Source organism: Populus trichocarpa, chromosome 12, assembly GCF_000002775.5.
Source record: "Populus trichocarpa isolate Nisqually-1 chromosome 12, P.trichocarpa_v4.1, whole genome shotgun sequence".
NCBI classification, from domain to species: Eukaryota; Viridiplantae; Streptophyta; class Magnoliopsida; order Malpighiales; family Salicaceae; genus Populus; species Populus trichocarpa.
The window spans coordinates 11,994,399-12,016,547 of record NC_037296.2 but is presented as its reverse complement, the minus strand read 5'-3'; the positions used below and the strand labels follow the sequence as shown (position 1 = coordinate 12,016,547).

The 22,149-nt window shown below is 36.2% G+C and overlaps 2 protein-coding genes and 1 long non-coding RNA gene across 6 annotated transcripts; 1 reads left to right on the top strand and 2 right to left on the bottom strand.

Moving 5' to 3' along the window:
- Positions 1-70: 70 nt before the first annotated feature.
- On the bottom strand, positions 71-10,031 carry LOC7454544 (ribonuclease J). 2 transcript variants are annotated; one of them, XM_002318086.4, is made up of 17 exons: positions 9,691-10,031; positions 9,347-9,578; positions 8,933-9,056; positions 7,042-7,098; positions 6,480-6,671; positions 6,328-6,405; positions 5,351-5,533; positions 5,173-5,253; positions 4,981-5,046; positions 4,810-4,902; positions 3,457-3,582; positions 3,028-3,141; positions 2,440-2,535; positions 2,267-2,364; positions 1,730-2,178; positions 856-1,328; positions 71-557 (listed from the first exon to the last, which is right to left on the bottom strand). In XM_002318086.4, the coding sequence occupies exons 1-17, from the start codon at positions 9,881-9,883 to the stop codon at positions 462-464; spliced, it is 2,751 nt and encodes a 916-aa protein (XP_002318122.3). In that variant the 5' UTR covers positions 9,884-10,031; the 3' UTR covers positions 71-461. The 2 variants fall into 2 exon arrangements, with proteins under 2 accessions (XP_002318122.3, XP_024438430.2); XM_024582662.2 differs by having other exon boundaries at positions 8,947-9,056.
- Positions 10,032-14,792: 4,761 nt separating this feature from the next.
- LOC7484465 (uncharacterized) lies at positions 14,793-16,174 on the top strand. Its single transcript, XR_002977148.2, has 3 exons — positions 14,793-15,135; positions 15,226-15,266; positions 15,537-16,174. It is a non-coding gene; the product is annotated as an uncharacterized LOC7484465 (long non-coding RNA).
- A 385-nt stretch (positions 16,175-16,559) lies between these two features.
- On the bottom strand, positions 16,560-21,726 carry LOC7484464 (probable inactive leucine-rich repeat receptor-like protein kinase At3g03770). 3 transcript variants are annotated; one of them, XM_024582791.2, is made up of 9 exons: positions 20,905-21,711; positions 19,836-20,793; positions 19,293-19,589; positions 19,007-19,140; positions 18,102-18,345; positions 17,611-17,822; positions 17,489-17,514; positions 17,130-17,241; positions 16,560-16,954 (listed from the first exon to the last, which is right to left on the bottom strand). In XM_024582791.2, the coding sequence occupies exons 2-9, from the start codon at positions 20,641-20,643 to the stop codon at positions 16,742-16,744; spliced, it is 2,046 nt and encodes a 681-aa protein (XP_024438559.1). In that variant the 5' UTR covers positions 20,644-20,793; positions 20,905-21,711; the 3' UTR covers positions 16,560-16,741. The 3 variants fall into 3 exon arrangements, 2 of the variants coding, with proteins under 2 accessions (XP_024438559.1, XP_024438558.1); XR_002977147.2 differs by adding an exon at positions 17,357-17,413 and having other exon boundaries at positions 16,940-16,954; positions 19,293-20,793; positions 20,905-21,726; XM_024582790.2 differs by having other exon boundaries at positions 19,293-20,793; positions 20,905-21,712.
- Between the last annotated feature and the right edge of the window lie 423 nt (positions 21,727-22,149).

Here is a 22,149-nt window from a genome sequence, read left to right as displayed (position 1 = left end):
CATTTGCGCATCAATATATTATTGCTCAACTTTCGAAAGGGAAAAATTCAAGAAGAAAGAAAAGAAGAAGTAGACGAAGCTAAATCCTTTCGATTGAATGCAAAGCAACTGACAAAAAGACAGCAAACTAACTGTTGAGTTACAGCAACGCTTACAAATGCTAAACGTCGTCCAAGCCAAACAAATCACAATCCCTGTCTCTAGTATATATGCTGACCTATTTTGGAGGAGCTTGTGGCTACAAAACCATTTCATTTCTTGTTTGTCGTCGTCGCAGGTCTCTGAGATCAAATAGTTCGCACATCGATCATGTGTCTTCAAAAAAGTCTGATTTCCTGTTTGTAATTTAACTGCAATCCCTGAAAGTGATTATTCTAGTAGACCACTGCAGCTTCAATTAAACATGAGGCTTGGGACAGGTCTTCCAAAAAACTCAAAGCACTGTTCCCCCCTTCTTCCTATCATTTTGTTGCCATTGTCTCGGAATCAGATAAAATATTATCCATGTCTTCAAAATAGGGCCAAGCTTTTTTCCCTTTCTTCCCGTTCTTGCTTTCCTGTTCATTTTAGCAATGGTTGTTACTAAGCAACACTGTATAGATAGGATGGAATGGCAACAGATGACCACACTAAAGACTCGGATGGCACCCCTACAGTGATCTGGATTTCGATATTTATTTGCCATTGGAGTAAGAATTGTACAAAAGAATGTCCAGGAAAACATTTGACTTGTGGCAAAAACTGTAGCAGCACACACTAGTATTCACATGCAATTATACGAGCTTCCCTTCATAATAAGAAACAGAAATCAAAATGCAATACCAAAATTTAATTGTGAGAAGTGGGGGAACAAACCTCATATTTCTGAACCAGAGATGTCCATAAAGATTTGCACTGTCCTGGACTGCGATTGATCCCATCAGCCATTAAGTTAGTAGATATCTCTTCCCACAGAGCCATTCTACCTCTTACAACTTGAAATCTACTATGTAATTCCCCACGCATTTTTATAAGACTCTTAACCTCCTCAGGTTTCCATTTGTTCCGTTTAACAGATTTGGAACGCTTCAGTCTAGAATTTTCATTTTCCAACAAGTCATCATCACTACTGTCCATAACATCTTCCTTGAGCTTATTCATCTGTTCCCCTGGTGGAACCAAACTTTCATCACTTTTTACTAATTCATTGACTGGGGAGGATGAAGGAACGGATGATTTCTGGAAATCATCTTGATCCTCAGAGGCGGAGGAATGTCCTTCAGCTAAGTTAGGACTTGAAGAAGTGCCCTCTTCCTTAGGTAGCTCTCTTTCAAATTCAATACCATCAACTGCATGATTTAAAGGTGGGAAAAAAAGAATATTGAGTATACTGGTTTAAAAACCCAAGCTTTAGAAAGGTACTACTGCTTTCAAGAATGTGGACATTAAGCAAAGGTCAAAAAAGCAATTTCTATGCATGCTGAGTTGCTAGCACAAGGCCTTTCCAATGGAAACTCTCCTTCATTATTGTTAATTTTTTAATATATCAGTCATTTACTGATGATTGGCATAAGACAAAGCAAGAATCAGCTAACCTAAAGATGTGAGTTTAGTGGTGGCATAGGTTTTTTCACATGTCTCATCCACAGGCAGTCAGAAAATGGCTACCACCCACCAACTTGACCACATACAAGCACACGCACACAAAAACACACTCAATTAAAACACAGAGATGCGGAGATATGTGGACCTTCCAGATTTTGAGGTGATGTTTTCTCTAAATGTGCATAACCATTTCCATCAGGTTGCTTCCTGTCCACCTGATTTCCTTTTGGATGCCCATCGACAATTTTTCTCAATGCCGATATCCCAAAGCCAACATGAGAATTGCCAGATAACCTTGCATTGAGTTCATCAGAAAGAACTGCTGCTGGGTTTTCCACAGCAATGGCAATGACTTCAGGCCTTTTACCGCTATACTTCCTTACCATCTTCCTCAACATCTCAGACACTGTTCTTTCCATGTGAGTTAAAGGACAGTTCACCGGACAGCTTGAAAGTGCAGCATGAGCAGCTTTGTGGAGTGCATCTAAAAGCTTCCCTTTGTCAAGCCACAGACAGCGTGTTGTGATTTTTATTTTTCCTTTTAAGCTTTTTTCAACTTGACCATCTAGATTTTGAGGGCGTAAAATTTCCATGCTGTACCGCAGAAATGTTAAGAAATCATTACAGTAACAAGTGTCACAAAGAAAATTCAACATGTTATTTCAGAATCTGCTAGAGCTACCTGACCACTACAATACCATCTGATGCAATTTTTAGTCTCTCATCAATGCAAAGCTCAGTTGATGTGCCAAAAGCTTTATCCCCATCGTTATACATCAACTGCAATATCAGACCAGATTTTATGAAAATGTACCTCAATTAAATTCCCATAATAAAACAATCAGTATTACCAACCTGCAAATTTTCCTTCCCAAGGGAGACAAAACCATTGGATAGAACTCTTCTGTTCCTCAAGTGAGAAACCCCAAGCATCTCTCCGTTCTTTATAACCTGACAGATTTGTAGACCACTTGTAACTTTTACCATGCCATAACATTATATGCAACTCAAAGAATTTGAAAGAAAAACAACATAACAAGAATGCATCTAATGTCATGTATACAATAAATCCATCATATGCACATCATTAACCAATGCAATTCGACATATGAGTCTTTTTTCAAGATAAACCATGCAACACTGCACCTGAAAAAGCACTTTTTTTTCCAGTGGGCTTGGGCGTTATGGACAGGACATCCCAAGAATTGACCATTCTCATTTACATGGAAATCAGCTGAATTCATATAATTAATAGAGTAAAAGAGAGAGAAGAAATGAAATGAGAATCAGTTGTCCATATACATAGAGAGGCCGGAGAGCCTTATTGTTCTATTCTGAAAGATTCTATGCTCTCACTAAATGCATCAAATTTTGGCAAACATAACAAACTTCAAGATCACCTTATGCATACTAATTACCATAAGAGTGTAAAGACTAACTCACAGTAGTGTGTTGAATGCCAGTTGATTTCCCAAGCAATTCATGTTCTTTCAAAAACAGAAGTTCTCCGTGTATGGGAAGAAAATGTTGCGGCTTCACAATTTTAAGCACTTCTTCCTGAAGAAATGGAATCAATCTTAGATGATTTTTCCTAAAAGTTGACAAAAATAACAACAATTATAGTATTGATAATAACAAGCAATTAATATTCAAGGCATCCAGTTCTACATGTTTCTCCATATAACAATGACACAATAAAAAGGTAACGGAATAACAAGGAATAACCTTCATACAATGAGTCAGTATGTGAAGATGCTTCTCTTTCCACTATTGACACAAAAAGCATAACATGGAGGAGTACAAGATATATAAACATTATAACTAAGTAATATAACTTAGAAAGATCCAGAGGAGTGGCATATGAGATCTCACCAGTTCTCCGCGATACCCATGGCCAGACGTGTGAAGCAGCTCATTTTTACCCATTACAATAGTTGACCCAATCTCTGATATGCGGTTCATCATTTTCATTACCCTAGATTCGTTACCAGGGATTACCTGAAAAATGAAATATAAACTGAGAACATATCTACTAATTGGAAGTTCTTTCAGCAAGAAAATACAAAATTGATTAGCATTATGACCACATGTCTAAGCATCAGACATTAATAAACCTGTAGCAGTAATATTATAAGATAGAGGACTATCATAAATAGTTGAGCATAAAATCAAAAGTCTGCCTAATTTAATAGTTCAAATTCACTATACACACGTGACCAATCAAATGCAATCATCATTTCTGGAAAAAAAAAAAGAGGAGAGAAATGAGAACAAAATGGAGCAGCATTGCTGGCCATCTTCTATAATATAACAATTCTCTTACAAAATCTCCATCAGGTTATGAAGCATTTTTGGTACTCCCTAACATATAAATAACATGCACAATAATAGATATCAAGAAAACCTTAAATTAAATACAGAGGGAGTGGGTAAAGGAAATCCTGGGCTTGCTGGTGCAGGAGGATTGCTATGAGATTGGATGGGAAGATAGTTAGCCCCATTCACATACAAGGTGGGTTTTTGCAATTTTGTAACAGTAGAACTTCGGGGAGTTAAGGTTGGCCTTAACATAGCTTGGATGGGATTGAATGTTATCCTGGAAGTTGATTCAACAGTGGTTCAACATGTAATCCTTCAAGATCAGTCCAGAGATGATCCTAGCTCCATACTCTTGGCACAAATAGAAGAAATTTTGAATAGAAATTGGAATGTGATAATAAAAATACATATATAGAGGGTAATATATGGGCTGATTCGTTAGCAAATGTAGGAGCTAGTGGGGAACTAGGGCTCGGCTTTTTCAGTGTTTCTCCTCCAGGGCTAGTAGATTTGCTTTGGGCGGACTATTGTGGTTCAGCCACTCTTAGAATGTGTCCTAGTTAGTCCTTTAGTCTTGTTCTTGGGCTCTTAAGCCTCTTTTTGTACCAAAAAGAAAGAAAGAAAGGAAACTGAGTTCTATAAGATGGACTCACTAACAACACGTCTGAGTTCTACAAGATTGACTCATTAACAAAACATCTTGGTTTATTCTACACCTTGTAGAAAAACATAAATTGCATCCAACTACATGATCTTAGCATACTGAGATTACTGAAGGGGAGTTTGAAATAAGAAAAAAAAAAGAAGAAGATTAAAAAGAATGAATGCTTAAATCATTAACCAAAAGTCAGAAATCGACTTGTGAGTTCATTTTAAGAAGAATCCAAGCACATTATATCATAATACCTTAGCTGAATAAAGAATAACATCTTCCTCGTTCAGTTTGAAGGCATGACTACTTCCATATGATGCAAGATTGAGAGCTGCACGCGGCTCTGCCTGACACAACAGCATGCACAGTCACATACCAGCTAATTGATGCAACAGAAATGGAATCAGGCAGCTGGATCAACTTACTTGTGATCCAGTTGTGACAATTAGCAGATCCTTAGGGGCATAAGAATCAATATCTTCCACTTTAACCTATATAATTTTGAAATTGTTAAGAGGAAGTTGTCATGAGGTCTACAAGAGCGAGATGGAAGATATCACTGGAAATCTAAAACTCTCAGAAAAACATCAGATGAATAACTTATGCAAAAACATTACTAGAGTGGACGGATCAATTGGTGCCTTTCCATCCTTCCATGCTGCATCCAAATATGTCCTCAATGACATGCCAACAAAGACCTGATACAATGATTAAAAAATCAAAACTGTGAGTCAAATTCCTTTGGAAGACCAAGGTGATAGTTCTAAGAGGAAATGAGAAATTAGAAAATCATACCAACTTTCTACCAGTCAAATCAGCAGCAGCTTTCACACTTCCTAGGCGGTGTATATTTGATGCAAATTGAGTAGTGATAATCCTTCCTTTAGCAGCTGAAATACGTCTCAATAATGCATCAGCTACCACACTCTCACTAATTGTCCTTCCAGGTGACAGTACATTTGTTGAGTCACTCATCATCTGAACAGAGGTTTGCATCATTAAAACCTCAAGTTGCTCTGCCCTTTAAGGGCAGCTTTAGCAAAGAAATTAATTCACAACAAATTAATGAAGGAATCAAAGGTAAAATCATCATCTTAGACATGCAAATCAAAATTTATAAAAAAAGAGAAAATAACACAATAAACTCAAATGAATACCAAAAGAATAAATATCAGATACAAATGGTCAACCTCAGAACTGTAGTTACAAAAATAATTTGTACAAAACAAAACATACAGTGTCTGAGCTTAAATATAATGGCTAAAGCAACTGGTCCACTAACATGTCACAGTGATTTTGCTCCTTCAATTTTTTTTCCAGCATAAAATGTGTGCTCTCCATCAAGATGTTGCAAGTGATAACTTTTTCCACATTAACCTATTTTCCTCAATTCTACCTAACAAACTCCTTTATCCACATCTCAAGGAGCACATATTAGGATGTAAAATGTCGAACATGCAATTGTAATGCATATCATCTCCATTAAGTCTTAAACATTGACCTTTTCTGAAGAAACCACTCTTCAAGAGAAGCATATTTCTAAAGCATTCCAAAACAAAGGCCAAAACTGTCATAGCATTATATCATGAAAGACATGACACAATTTACAACACAGCTTCTCTTCATTCCCACAGTCACATACACTCAGAAGGCATATTTTCATATGAAGGTCCCACAAAAACCACTATCTCTTCCACAAACTGAAACCGATTAAGTTCCCATGTAAAAACTATGTCAATATGGCAACAAATTACATCATCTTGGAGACTTACCAATGTAACTCCTTCTTTGGAGAGTTCCTCTAAAGTTTCACGATCAAAAACTTTTCCATCCAATGGTGATTCATCAATCTGTACAATATAAACCTCTTCTGAAGCTTACAAAATCATAGAGAGGGAAAAAAAACATATATAGACAAGCTTACCTTCCAGTCCCCAGTGTGAAGGATTGTACCATCAGCACAGCGAAGGACCAATCCACAACAATCAGGAATAGAATGGGTCACCCTGATAGGCTCTATTTCAAAAGGCCCAGCTGTGAATTTCCTCTTTGTTTTAAACACCTTAAGTCTAGATGGAACAAAGATCCCATTCTCCTTCAAACGTTTCTTGATGAGCTGTCATAAAATCAGTTTAGAAGCACTCAGAGAATCAAAACTAGAAAACGTGACTTGTCATCACATAAAACACAAACAGATGGTCTAGAGAGCTGCCATGCAAGTGTGCAAAATCTTACAAGGTCACTGGAAATTGAAAAAAATTGACTCTGGTTAATATCAATCTACTGGAAAATAAAGGGCAGCATTTATATATTATGAGCTATTTTATTAGTCCCCATAAGCAATAGTAGGATACGTCAGTTCTGGAAACATGTATTCTAGTACATGTTTGTGCACATATTTATTTATGAAAGTATGCTTAAGTAAACCAAATTTAGTTTTATTTTCAGCACATATAGATGGATAAGTAAGACCCAGAACAAAGTACCTCCATCGTGAAGGATGATGCATAAATTGGAGTGTTATGATCCAAAGCTGGAACAACCTGCTTAGATAGTAAGAGAATTATTAAGAGTGAAAAAGACACAAAGCAAAATGCTTAAATCTAAACATGATTAATTATTTACAGCAATTAAGCATTGAACCAAATGATACAGCTTGAATAGCTGCACCTTTGCAATAAATATTAAATCAACAAACACTCGTTACTGTTAAAGCCTTAAACTAAGTTTAGATTCATGTTTCCTACACACATCCCTTATGCTTTTAATAGATCATCCAATTCAGGTTTCCAAAGTTGCAAAGGCTCAGTTTTTTAACCAAGCTCATTTAGCTAAAGTTCTTAGCCAAAAATAACACACTTTTGTTTTTTATCTTGCTAACGAGAAACTTTAAGCACACATGCCAAATACTATTCTAAAAGAAACAAAATGTTGCTTCTTTCCTTCTAAATATGTAGTCGTAGACACCATCTATCTACACTATCTAGGTCATATTGTAACTTCTTTCCATGTCCCTTAAATGATTTTAATGTTTATTTTTTCTTGATTCATGTTAGTATCAGATTGGTTCCTTTTTTTTAACCTCCTTTAATTAAAATCCAATCAAATTGTGGATCGAAGCAATTCATTGCCACCACCTCCACCATCACAATTCATGGCATCATCATCAACAACCCATGATTGATCGAGGGAGTGCAGACAATAATTGATCAGTGAACATCAACTATCCATGATCCAGGTGCTAGCTCTAGTCTTTGGGTTGCTGATGTGCCATAGCCATGTAGATATTCCTTGCATGGCAACCTTTAAATATAGACGAGATCTTTTAATAGTTCATTAACTCAGACATAACATCAACCATTCCTATTTAAGTGAAGTTCCTTGCATTAAAACATTTGAAAGAACATTTTGAGAACATCTACTGCAGAATTATTAGAAGAGCCAGATCACCATTAGATTTATGATGGCTACTAATTATTGAGTAATTGGAAAGCATGAGTTTATGCCCAATAAAAAGAGGCTTCACCTTAGACATTAACATGATGTAAGAACCAAGAGCCATGAAGCTGAAAAACTTCTAAATAATCAAAGACACTTTTGACAAGGGAGATGCAGAAGGCAGTGGAAAAGATACCTTATCGTCTTTTCTTAACTGAAAGGAAAAAAAGTGATAATGTGGGATATTATGTAAACAAATCCCATGGCACATCTGATACCGACGTATCAACATGTCATGCTCAAATATACAACGCAGAGGTCATAGGGAATGTACTCAACTGACAAACACGTTCATCTAATTGCACAGTAATGTCATCATATACTATAGATATACTTCAACTAGCATTGGAACAGTACAAAGACAACCTTAGTCAGGCTACAACCAGGGTTCATTGTGTAAATATTGCATCAAATGCTAATTATCAAAGATCCTCGGCACAGCCTATCTGAAGGCTTAACCAAGATCATCGGAAAGGATGAAGCATAATGGACAGCCCCCTTCCCTTGGAAAAAAATGATGGAAATTCATGTTATTCCCCATTTCAAAATAAGAATAATTGTCAAGAGGTACCATTCATGTATCAACAACCCTCCCATCGCATGTCGTTTTCCATCTAACTATCTTGGCAATCACACAAACAAGCTTCGCATCCTTTAGCCCATCGCCACATCAACTAAGCTGTAATTAGTGTCTCGGCCCACCCTTAATTTATCTACAGAAAAATGTAACTATCTATGCAACTAAAACCCTATCAAGAACTACAACACAAATGTCAACAGCAGAAAATTTGATACAGTTAAAAAGGCCACATAAACAGTAATTTAATCTGGAAGTGCAAGGTCAACATGATGCTTTCAAGAAGTCGAAGGAAACTTTACCCAAGGCAACGCACCAATGTGATCCTCATGACCATGTGTTATAATAACTGCTTCAATTTTGTGTTTCCATCTTCTGATAAATGTGGTATCAGGTATAATCTTTTGAACTCCAAGCTCATCATAACTGGAGCATGTTGTCACACACACAAAACAAAGTCAACACATCAGAAAGCAGAATTTTCAGCCACGTGTTTAACCTAATGCACTCAAAAGGAAAAAAGAACGCAACTTTCACTTCCTCTCACAGTAACATTTCCTTACTAACAATGTGATTTATTCTAACTCCTATGTAACTAAGATTTTTTTCATATTCAATCCCCAAATCAATTAAACATTTAAGAAATTAGCATATTCTTTGAACAAAAAAAGCGCAAATGAAAGCACTTATCCTGCCAAATTCGGCTGAATACTTACTCAGGAAACATAACACCGGCATCAATTAAAATATATCGATCATAATTCCCAACAAGCATACAATTCATCCCAATCTCACCCAAACCACCAATTGGAACTATACGCAGCGGCGGACCATCAGGCCCTTCATAAAACTGCTCCATCTTTCTTTTAACCGAATCTTCCATACTTTTCCCTGTCCCTTCCTTTCTTCCCGTCCTTTTACGCGGCGGAGCTTTCGTTCCTCTACTGCCTAAATGAATTTTAACAAAAAAATAATATAAAGAATTAAACGAAGTGAGTATTTACACATTTAATTTCAAAAAAAAAAAATAAGAAAGGAAATGGAATTAAAGAAAGAATACCTATAGTAGTTGTAGTAGGGGAGCCAGCAGAGCAGGAAACGCAAAGCTTGGTAGAGCTAGGGCGGCAGAAGAAAGTGTACGGACAGGAGGAGAGTGCACTGAAAGCGGCAGCCATGTTTGGTGATGTTGTTTTGAGAGGTTTACGGGAAGACGTGCAGTAGAGAGAAAAACCTCCCAAAAGCCCTAACTGCATTTGCTTCAGCAAATTATAGAATTGAAACCCACGATTTTGTAGAGACAGCGGTTGAGTTGAGGCTCTTCAGGGAGCGGGAAATAGAGCTTACTGATGAGAGGGAGGGAGCAGAGCAGCAGATAGTTTTTTTTTTTGTAAGGTTGAGAGATAATAAATATCCTCTTTTCCTTATCATTTTAATTTATTTTTTTGAAATTGGATTGCTAGAAAAACACTCGCACGTGCCTTCCTCAACATCCACACGCTTCTATAAATTTATCGAATCATGCTGATTTAGTCCCTCCTTTTTTAGCACAGTTACAACTTGGTTTCTCATGCTTGAAAACCTATATGTCGGTCCCTTCAACATCTGTTGTTGTTGTTGACTTCTGTTGTCTTTTTGAATAATCAACTCTTACTATGTATGTTGGTTTTTCTCTAAGAATTTAACTTGTAGACATAACGATCAACAAGAGACTAATTTGTAGATTTTTTATTTTGAAGGACTAAGCTGATCATGTTGAACAAATACAAGTACTAAAGAATAATTCACTCCTTGTCTTACAACCAGTTAAGTAATACTCTAAGACGCGTGGGAAAGCACTGTAGCTTCCCCACGCCTTTTATTTTCATTCACTTATATACTATAATAATAATAATATAATAATAATATTTATATTATTATTATATTATTATTATTATATTATATTATATTATAATTATAAACTGATCATTTTTTTTTCGTTTTTTTTTCATGCCTTTATTGTTTTTTTTTTGTTTTTTTATTTGTGTTTTTTTTATTGAATTTTTTTGTTTAATTTAGTTTGTTAATGTTAAATTTTATTTTATTTAGTTATCAGATTTTCATGATACGGATCTCGAGTTTGACAAAAAAAATTTCTTTTTTTAATTAATTTTTTTATTTAGTTTAGTTTGTTAATGTTAAATTTCTTTCTATTTAATTATCAGAATTTCATGACACGTCTTCCGGGGTTGACAGGTTAACCCAGTTAATTTTGGGTTATCCCGTAAATTTTTTTTCTATTTAGTTATCAAACTTTCATGACGCGAATCTCAGGTTTGACGAGTTAACTTGGTTTGAAGGGTTAGCCCAGTTAATTCATATTTTTTTTCTTTTTCTTCATTAGTTTTTTCTTCCTGTTGGTTTTTTTTCTTTGTTTTTTTTCTTTTTAATTAATCTATTTAATTATCACACTTTTATGACACGACCTTGCAACTAGACTCACATCCAAGGCTCTTGGGTTCGCTGTTGCAACTAAACTCAATTAAACGTGAGTCATGTAAGTTTAATATTATTATTAATATTATAAATATTACTCTTGGGTCAAGCGTTGCAGCTAGACCAAAGACTCTTGGGTATATCTTTGTTGAAAGACCTAACACTTTTAGATCTTAGCATTTTTTGATGTTTTTTATGCAAGGAAAAAAAATAACCCATGGCGTATGCCTTTGTTTTTTTTTCCTTTTCTTTTTAAGCCTTTTACTGTAGACTGCACAGTGCAGTCCACAGTGAAAAAGCTGATGCCTTTAGTTTTTTTTTGTCTTTTTTTCTTTTTTAATTATTTTTTTAATTTATTTTTCTAATATTAAATTTTTTCTGTTTAATTATCAGACTTTCATAACATGAATCCCAGGTTTGACGGGTTAACCCAGTTGATTCAGATTTTTTTTTCTTTTTCTTCATTAATTTTTTTTTTCATGTATGTTTTTTTTCTCTTTGTTTTGTCCTTTTTAATTAATCTTTTTTTTTACTTATATAATAATAATTATTATTATTATTATTATATTATATTATAATTATAATTATAACATATACTAAAAGTGCTAAGTGTTTCACTGTGCACTGCATAGTGAAACGCTGAGCTGTCTTTTTTTTGTTTTTAATTTTTTTTGTTTTTTTTTTGTTTTTATTTAAATCTTTTTCTAATTAGCTATCACACTTTCATGACACGAATCCCAGGTGTGACGGGTTAACCTGATTTGGTGGGTTAACCCAGTTGATTCAGATTGTTTTTCTTTTTCCTCATTATTTTTGTTCTTCCGATTTCATCTTTTTATATTGTATGCAGTCCACGGTGAAAAGACTAATGCATTTATTTTTATTTATTTTTGTTTTATTTTCTTTTTATGCCTTTCACGGTGGATTGCACAGTGCAGTCCACGGTGAAAAGGCTGATGCCTTTTTTTTTTCTTTTTAATTAATATTTTTATTTAGTTTGTTGATATTAAATTTTTTTCTATTTAATTATCAGACTTTCATGACACGGATGTCAGATTTAACGGGTTAACCCAGTTAATTCAGATTTTTTTTTCTTCATTAGTTTTTTTTTTCCTGTTGGTTTTTTTTCTTTGTTTTTTTCTTTTTAATTAATCTATTTAATTATCATATTTTTATGACACGACCTTGCAGTCTGACCCACATCCAAGACTATTGGGTCTGGTATTGTAACTAGACCCATTTAAACTTGGATCATGCAAGTTTAATATTATTATTAATATTATAAATATCACTCTTAGGTCAGGCGTTGCAGCCAAATCCGAGACTTTTGGGTATATTTTTGTAAAAAAACATAACACATTTAAATCTTAATGTTTTTTTATATTTTTTATGCAAAAAAGTTAACCCGCGACATCTCGCAGGTAATATAACTAGTGTAGAACTCAATCATGTTGTCAGTTTGAACGTGAGAGACCTTTTGATATGAAAAGGATAAATATTTCCTAAATGGTATGTGTCTTTTTTCTTAAGTTGGTCTTAATCTTCCTAAAAACGTCTGAAAATGATTAAGATAAAAAGAAAAAAAAACATATATATACCACTCGAGGAACTTTACTTTATTCACATCAAAAGATCTTACGTTCAAGAGGAATAGTCTTCATGTTCAAGCTTGGTGATCGATCATCATTAATCAAGAAGACAAAGTTGTGGATTGTCAGTCAGCAGACCCCTCCTGGTTTGGACCTTTGCTCCTAGCTGATGCTAGTAGAGTTATGCCTGTTCGGCCTTGGTTTTGTTTTCCATTTTGAGAGAGAAGACCATTTCGAGTCTTTGACAACAATATTTCACAAAGGACAAAGCTTTCTTCACGTAGCAATAGTTCTCAAGTAGCTGAGACCTCTACGAGAACTAATGGTTATCAGAAATTGATTTTATGTCAATTCTTCTGCCCTCGCCACAGATCTACAAGCTCAGCGGCACTGCAAAATATTTCCGAGGACTGCACTGTCTGTCTCTGGCACATCAAAATATTTTATGTCAATTCTTCTGGTATCAGCTTCTGAGGACTGCACTGTCTGTCTCTGGGATGTCATTAATCAGCTGATCATACGAAGATTTAACAATAAAAAAGGTGAGCATAACCCTTGTTGTTTTCTCAAATTCGATAACTCATTGTCCTTTTTGTTACTGTCCTGTTCTGTTACCAATTTAAGGAGGATCTAAAAAGAATGAAAAGCTTTTCATCTTGCACGGATTTCTCATCAAGTGGTTTGGATTAGAGGTTTCTGTTTTTTTCTTGACATTTGACTGCAAAATATTTTTTTTCCATTTTGTTTAGCGGTTACTCGAACTGGAATTACAGAAAGTGTTGCGATTTTGAAATTTTTCGATCCTGTGCTTTCTCATATCAATCGTTTTAATCTGTAAGCAGGGGCAGTAACCATTCTTATAGTGATTCCACAGTCGATGCTGCATTTTGCATCAAGCCATTGAAGAGTTTCGAATCACTTCCGTGTTTCTTTGCTTGGTAAGTGTCCTCGGCCAGCCAACTCATCCAATGGAACTCTCACTCTCCTTCAAGCATGTTCTCCCCCGAGGATGATCAGACTTCTGTAGATTTCAGAAGAACCAATTCATTGGATCAGCAAATATTTGAAATGGAGGTCTGTTTTCTCTCCTATCTAGTATGTTCATGCTGCATGTTGCTTGCATATATAATGAAAGAAGATGCATTTGCATACAGAGATCATACACTATATTAATTGCAAGAGATTGCAGTGATAGACAAAAATATCTGCTATCTTATACGATATCATAAAGAGTGGTGATATAATTTATTTATTTATTTTGTTATTTCTTATATGTTCGTCGATATGTACAAGTAGCATAAGAAGCGTTCTTATTTCTCTGCTATGGAATGCAACCAGCAAGAACAGACACCTGCAGCCTCGCAAATGAGGGTAGAAACAAGCATGGACCATCGGAGATGGGCGAGAAGAATGAAAAATCATGTCGTGGAAATGAACAGGCATTAGCAATCTCATTTGCTCGACTTGATGCAGATTCTACTGAAAACGATTTTACCTACTACCGGAAAGAGCAAGAAGCTCAAGATCGAAAGTCCACCACCACAAGAGAAGATATCACAATCCCCTGGTTAATCTTCAATGATTTCCAAGTATAAATTACTAGGAAACGATCCTCATTGATGCAACAATTTTCAGTCTAAAACCCACCGCCATTTCTCTCCCACTGAAAATCTAAAGCCTCCATAGCTCCGCGACATTTTCCTCCGCCATGATCACGCTGAGCCGCTTTCTCTTCACCGACAAAGCAGCAGCGCCGCCTCTTTACCACCTGTTTAACATCACACTGAGCAGATTTTCACCACTGCAGGCAAAGCTGGACCCGAGGACTACTCCTATAACGAGCTGCCCCGACACACAATCGGCTTGGCACCATGGCTGACACAGCGTATTTCAATGGTGAAACTGTTCTGGATGGAATTCCTCGCAAGCAGTTCCAAGTTGTAATTCTTCATTTTCATAAAATGGATTCTTTTGATTGATTCATGAAAATTAGGATATTATGGGACTTGAAAAGGAGAACAATCAATTTTTAGAGGGGCCAAATGTTTTTGGGGGAGAGGTTGGGCGGAGCCCCTCATGTCTGCGTGGCATGCTGGCCCTGTCCTTGTATTGCAAGATAAGTCACTAGACATTGTTTGTCATTTGGATGCTAAAAACACCTTTTTTCTTGGAGGTTTTTTTTTTAGCATAGAGGAAAGATTGTTTATGTTGTTGAATTTAGTATTCTGGTGTTCTGCACTTGCTGGGATTCTGTTCTTGGTTGGATCGCTGCTATTAAGTACAAATTTGCTAGACTCAACAGTCAACACTACTTGGCACTGATTTATCTCATCTATTATCATTTTCTTTTAAATTTGCACAGGAGATTCTTGATCAACTTGTGGAGATTGATTTGGCTGTGGGTTTTAGATGCACTGATGATTACTTGGTGAAACAACAACAAGGTAGTTTCTTTTCTCAAATCTTGTGAAGTGACCAACTCCTCGCATGGTCTAAATATTACCTCATAGAACACTCTTCCACTGCCATTGCAGCAGGTGCCTGGAAACAGAAGCTCCAAGCTTATGCTGAACAGGTGATATTTGTGCTTTTATCTTCTTCCTTATCATTTTGTTGATTTATTCCTATGACATGGTATTCCTTTGGTGTGGATTATTTTTGTTGATGTCATTCTGCTAAAAAAGATGTGATGCGATTCTTGATCTATTGCTCTGATGTCATTCTGCTAAAAAATTGTATTAGACAGTTCTTGCTGATAGGATCAGTACAGTTGCTGCATGGTTTCTACATAAGCAGAAGGTGGGAATTTTTCATCACTAATTTTCGTTTTTTCTCCTCAGAGCAGGCCACTAGAAGATTGTTACCAGAAACGGAAAAGGCTTCTTGACTTTCAAGTAGGCAGTGCACCTGCAGAGAATTGGCAAGGGCTGTTAGCTGCACTACATCTACAACACACAAATACTGTATATTCTTCAAAGAAACTGGCTGTAAGATCTAGCTTGCTCTAAAACTCTTATCACCCATTATTAGTTTAGGTATCGACTTTACTGTAAACACAAGTGCTGTGAATAGCGTAACTAGGAGGATTTTCCGTAGCGAATGATATGGGAAGTGCAAGTTTGCACGTACTCTTTTGCTTTCTAATTGAGCGTACTGAAGCAGTGTGATGATTCAAATCTGTAAATATGTAGTCTTTCACTGTTTAATATGAGAAGATCAATATTCTTGTGGAATCACGGATATGTGCAGTACATTACTGGTTTGGTTTTCAACTTTCCATGGAGCTCTAAACTCCAGAGTGTATGACAGAAAAGGCCTTTCCCGCCTCGACAATAGAATGAAACCCCTGGGGAAATTTGTCCACGTTAAACTCACCATCGGTAAATTTAGCAGGGTCAAAACTCAATTGCTGTAAAGCCATTATATTAAATTGTAAGCATCATGGGATTGCCTTGCCTGTTATAATAACCTGTTAGATCTCTAGTAAAACCAAATTACATCGGAAACTTTTTCTGTGTTCACAGCATTGTAGTCATTTTGAATTAATTCATCGAGACTCTTGGCACCGTATCCGCATATACAGTGCTGTAGCCATCTAGCTCTGGTAACTACTATTTTCGTTGCCGTTTTCTCTTTGTAAAAATTGGTGTGTTTTGCAAATCATTTTTCCTCAGGCAGATATCGTTTTCGGCATTCGGACTCCAATCTGGTTTTGTTTGCCAAATGGCACATCAAAGCAGTATACTCTGAGTGAAATAGGGTAGTAGTAGTTACTCCTCGAGTAATATAAAACTTCCCAAAACATTGATATATGTTGCAGCTTTTACCAACAATGGTAAGATACCAAAAATGAATCATAATCGCCATCTGAAAGGTAAATTTCTTCCTTACTAATTGATCTTCGGTTAGTCTCTACAATGTACATAAACTATAGATGATCTAATTGAGATAAGCTGCTTAAAGTGCTATAACAGTTACCACAGTGAAAAACAAACTTTTCAAGGATGCTAAAGACGGGGAGGCAATTTCTTGGAGCAACTGATATACAATTCATCGAAACTGTTCACCGTCTGCTGTTGCCTGGACCTGAACTGCATACTGCAAGTTCCAAAGAATGTCCTCAAATGATGGTCGACTCCATGATTCAGAACAAATGCATTTGTTGGTTATCGTAATCACAACTGATAAAGATTCTTGTGAGCTTGTGGCCAGAACAATAGGGTTTAATGGTTTTTGACGTCCCTCTTGGCTGTTACAAGATGCCTGAAAAATGAAATATTGATGTCAATGTCTAATACGTTGTCATCAACTTCAAACCATCAAGCATGTATTAAAAGTGTGGGAAATAGCTCAGCGGACATAAGCACAGCTATAACTAGTCCTCAATCAATAAACATTGCATACATGATCTGCTTTAATTCAGAGTTTCTGCACCTACCAATTCATCTAGTGCAAGCTTGTCTCTTCTGGAAGATACTGAAGGTCCAACGAGTGATTCAAGTAATATGAATCCAAAGCTACAAACATCGTCCTCTAATCTTGACATTTGCCTGAAAAAATGGATTACATGTAGGTAATTATCTATGCAAGGGTATGTGTAACTACATCAAGGTGAATGGACATTCATAAAATTGCTCATTGTGGGGTTTTTCTCACATCAGCTACCTTGAATGAATTTGTAATTTGTTTATGGTCAAGTTAGTTCAAACCACTTCATGACTTCTGAAACATGACAAATTGAAACAGGATCGTAGTGGGTCATATCACGGTGATATTGTGATAAAAGAAAATTCTTACCATGATTTAGGCTCTTCCCCATTTTCCTGCAGACATAAGAACCCCAAGTCACACACTTATAATCCACTCAATCAAGAATTTATTGCAAGACTAGCCATTTGATATATAATTAAGGAGCTTACCCCACAATTTCCAGCTGCTTCAGAGATGATGGAAAGCCCATAGTCACTCAACTTTGCTATCCCATGTTCATTGAGCAGTATATTATTTGCTTTCAATCGATTGTTAAAGAAACCAGGAATAACTCCAGTATGCAAAAAGTGAATAGCCTTTGCGACACTAATTAGCACTGCCAATCTCTCTGACCAGTTTAGAACCTTTCCAGGACTGTCCTCTACACATATAACAGGGCCAACTTAGAATGAACAAGTTTATACTAATCGCAACATATAAAATGCAAAAAGCCTGGCTCTTGCGAATGTCAATGATTTTCGAGTTATATATAAGAGTAACTTTGGAGGATGGTTCGCAATGAAGGTCAAAATGGGATACCAAGAAAGTCAAGCTTCCTCTATGTTTGCATGATGTGCATGGATATCATGCCTTTGAATCGTTGGCAATTAGTTTCAATCACTTCTAAGAAGATTGCTTCAAAATTTTATCCAGAAATTACCAGAGAGGTAAGCTCTGAAGTTGCCGTTAGAAACATATTCGTATACGAGGAAGACTTTGTTCACTCTGTAATCATCTTGTCCCCCACCATCAATGCAGTGCCCTAAAAGGCAAACCAGGTGCGGGTGGCGAAGCTTTGCAAGCAAATCCATCCTGAGTTTAAGATTTCGCATTGAATATTTCTTTGATGAAGGTACGCACCTTATAGCAACCTGGGTTCCATTCTCTAATATTCCTTTGTAAAGCTGATAAAACAAAGAGGAGGAATGATAAAAAAAAAATAAAAAAATGATCTGGAACGATTAAAAGTTTCGGTGATCAAGAGATAAGACCTTGGATTGATTTCGTTACCAAAATATACCCGAATATCCATGATAAATAAATTTATATACTGTATATGCATATCTACTATGGAATTTTTGCCTTTAGTTTCACAGCTTGAGTGCCACAAGTAGCATGCATAGCATTAGCAGCTGCACATATGTCAAGACCAATGAAACTGGCGAGCAGCCACAAGCTCACAGAAATGAGGTTTGTGTAATGAAAAAACACTTATTTCGTGTGATTATCAGAAATTGAAGCTTCTCACTTAGAGCATGTCTTGCATGGGACTAATACACTCAACTGCTGGATTGAACAACAAAAATATTAAAACAAGAACCTGAGGTCATTATGAGAATTCAGCTAAGCATTTGTCTAAAATTGGATCATGAACGGTAGCTATTGGTTCTCTACTTCATTTTCCCTATACTTCCTTTATTAATCCTAGCAAGCCTGTGATAATCACACCATTAATGTTACAAGATAATGATCGATAGCTTCATAATACCTAAGGGAATCACCATTGTGATTTTTGCTGAAAACACTTATAAAAAATGTACTATTTGGAAGTTTTAGACATTATACCTTCCCGTAAGAACCATCGCCCAAAATGGAAGAGTTATTAAAGTTGTTTGTTGCTTCCTTTAACTCTTCTAGTGTAAATGACCGGCATGCTGGGAGACCTTGTATACCCAATTTTGCAGCTTCGGAAACAAACCCTGAAGAGCAAAGTAAAAAATGATACGGTTACCTTTAAGAAGTTCTTTAGAAATCAATCAACAAACTCTGAAGATCATGTTAGACTAAATTATGCAAACTAAAGCCAAATTTCTGCAATGTCTGGTCAGAATATTTTTAGAAGATAACCTACTTGCACTAGAGAAGATCTCAGAGGAGAATCCTGCCACTGATTTATCCTGCTCTGCTTTGTGCAACAAATGCTGCTCCGGTATCCCTCGAGAGAAATATCTTTTGCGCACCATGACAAGGCCAAAAGCCAAGAGAACTATGAAGAAAAATATGCCAGCAAGCACACCAACTAGTACTCCCATGTTTTTGCCTCCAGAATGTTTCCTTTTCACAGGAACATCTATACAAGATGATTTTGCATGCTGATGATGTAAATCAACAGATAAGCAATTTCCACCAAACTTTACCACTCTATATCCTGATTCAGTAAAACAATAAGGCAATCCACCAGTTAACCTGTTATTAGATACATCAACAAACTGAAGTTTGCTGCCACAGGTCAGACGGTCTGGGAGTGAACCGCTCAACATATTTGATGCCAAATTCAAGTAGCTAATGCTGGGCAATGAGAGAAGGGAAGCAGTAATTTTTCCACTTAGTTCATTGAATGACATATCAAAATGCTGAAGCTGACTTAGCTGGCTATATTGCCTTGGGATCTCACCTGACAAGGAGTTGTTGCTAAGGAAAGCCATGACCAACCCTTTGGGCATTGAAGGTAGATCAGAATCTAAACTGTTTTCGCTCAAATCTAGCATATTCAGTTTACTTAACATGTCAAGATTTGGTAACTTCCCGGATATATCATTGCCAGACAAAATAAGATCAGTGAGAGTGGTTACTCGCTGTATTGAAGATGGAAATGGACCTTTCAACTGGTTGTTCCTTAAGCTTAGAATTGTCAGGTTAGACAACGAATCAAACCAAGCAGGGACTGTATCATTGAAGAAATTGTCATCCAGTTTAAGAGTTTGAAGTTTCACCATTGTAGAAATCTTTGGAGGAACGGAACCGAAGAGATAATTTGAACTCAAATCCAAATATTCAAGCGAAGACAACCTATGAATTTTGTCTGGAAGTGGACCCCAAATGCCCAAAGAAACAAGACTAAGAACTCTCAAGCTGGTCAACCTTGCAAGAGTGATCACAAAAGAGTCCATAGAGAAGTTCCCTGATAAAGTTTTATTAGTAATTGCAAATCCCACAAAGCTATTGACCTTGACCGGCTTGTCTCCCGTCATTCTAAGCTCAGTGACAACATTGTCCTGGCATGTCATATTTAATTGTGTGGATGGAGATAAATAGCATAAATCCATTCCATGATTATTCCAAAATTCTAGTTGAGCTGGGTACTCTAAATGCTTCCTTAGCTGAAGAAGCACTTGTGTTTGTGAGGATTGTAATTGATGAGTACCAGTAATGAGAAAACTCCACGGGAAACATAACAGAAGAAACAAGCTACAGTACCCCATGGAAGAACTCTCTTGTTACTATGCACACTTTATTAAGCTTTTAAGCATCTGAAAGCAGCTAATAAGAGATACTGATTACCAAGAGAACTTGCCATCGAATGTATCTAGTCAGTACTAGTAAGGTGAAACAGATTTGAAGCAGAGAGTGGCCTGTGAAGTATCAGAATAGGTTCGCACAAGTTCAGCATGAAATAATGGATTCTTTTTATGGTTTTTCTTAAAGAATTATACATGAAACAGTTACAATGACTGAAACTTTACCTCAAAAGCTGTAAATACGGCTCTGAAAATGCTGAGCTTTGGAACAGGTTCAAAACCACCCGTTAGGCAGAAACAGGGAAAACACAGGGTTGAGTAATAAACTGATCTTTAGAGATAAGAAGAAAGGTTAAAAAGATTTTTGCTTAACCCTGTTAGAAGAAGCAAAATAGGACTTGAAAAGTCTATTAAAGAAGCTATTGAAAAGTTTGCTATGGAAGTTTCTCCTTTCCAATGAAACACCAACTACAACTTTTACTTTTTTGCTGAAAAGCTTAGGATTTGGTATGGTGGGGTACCTGGAATTGATGCAGTTACTGCTTCCGCATGGTGTTCTTCCTCGAAGATTGTGAGCTTTGGTTTAACATTAATGGAAAGAGATTTTGGTCATAGCACAGTTGGAAGTTGACACTCTATTATCTCTAGTAAGGGACACAGTTAGCTTTGAAAATGCTTTAGCAGAAAAGCTAACAGGAAAAGGAAAAAAAACTCTCTATCCAGTGAAGGTCTATATTTCTTGTTTATTTAAGTGTAAGATACAAGTGGATCACTGGCCTTGAACTTAGAGATACGGTTTTATTAGGAAAATCTTACACCGACAGAATCTAAGAACAAAATTGGTGTCAATAGCACAAGTTGACAAGGAAAGCTTTGGGAAAAAAAAAACTATGGCTAATGGAGCTGTCACCCACTAGGAAGGTTTTTTTTTGTTTTTTTAGCACAGAAAAAAAAATACAACACAGTTGAAAAAATAATTATGAATTTAACATACTTTCACGCATCTGCGATTTCATTCCAATTCTAACTCCAAAGACCCTTTTTCTTTTCCTTTCTCTTCTTCTCTCCTCCTCCTCCTCCTCCCCTCTCTCTCTCTCTCTCTCTCTCTCTCGCCACAGCCACTTCACCTCTCAGAACTGCCTGGAACCTGAACCTTGCTCTTTCTCTCTCTCCTCACGATCAAAAATTCTCAAAGTAGTTGGGTAAGAAAAAAAACTGATAAACTGATTAAATTAAAAAAATCATAAAAAAAAAACTGAAAAAATCAAACTATAAAAAAAATTAATTAAACCGATTAGAATATTTTAAAAAAAATGGGTTCGGTTCGGTTTCGATTTTATAAGCCTAAAATCAAAAAATCAAACCGAATCAAACCGGTTTAGTTAAGAAATAAACCAAACTGAACCGAACCAAACCAAACCAGAAAAAAACCGAACCGAACTGAAAAGAACTCATTAAAGAGTCCAAAAA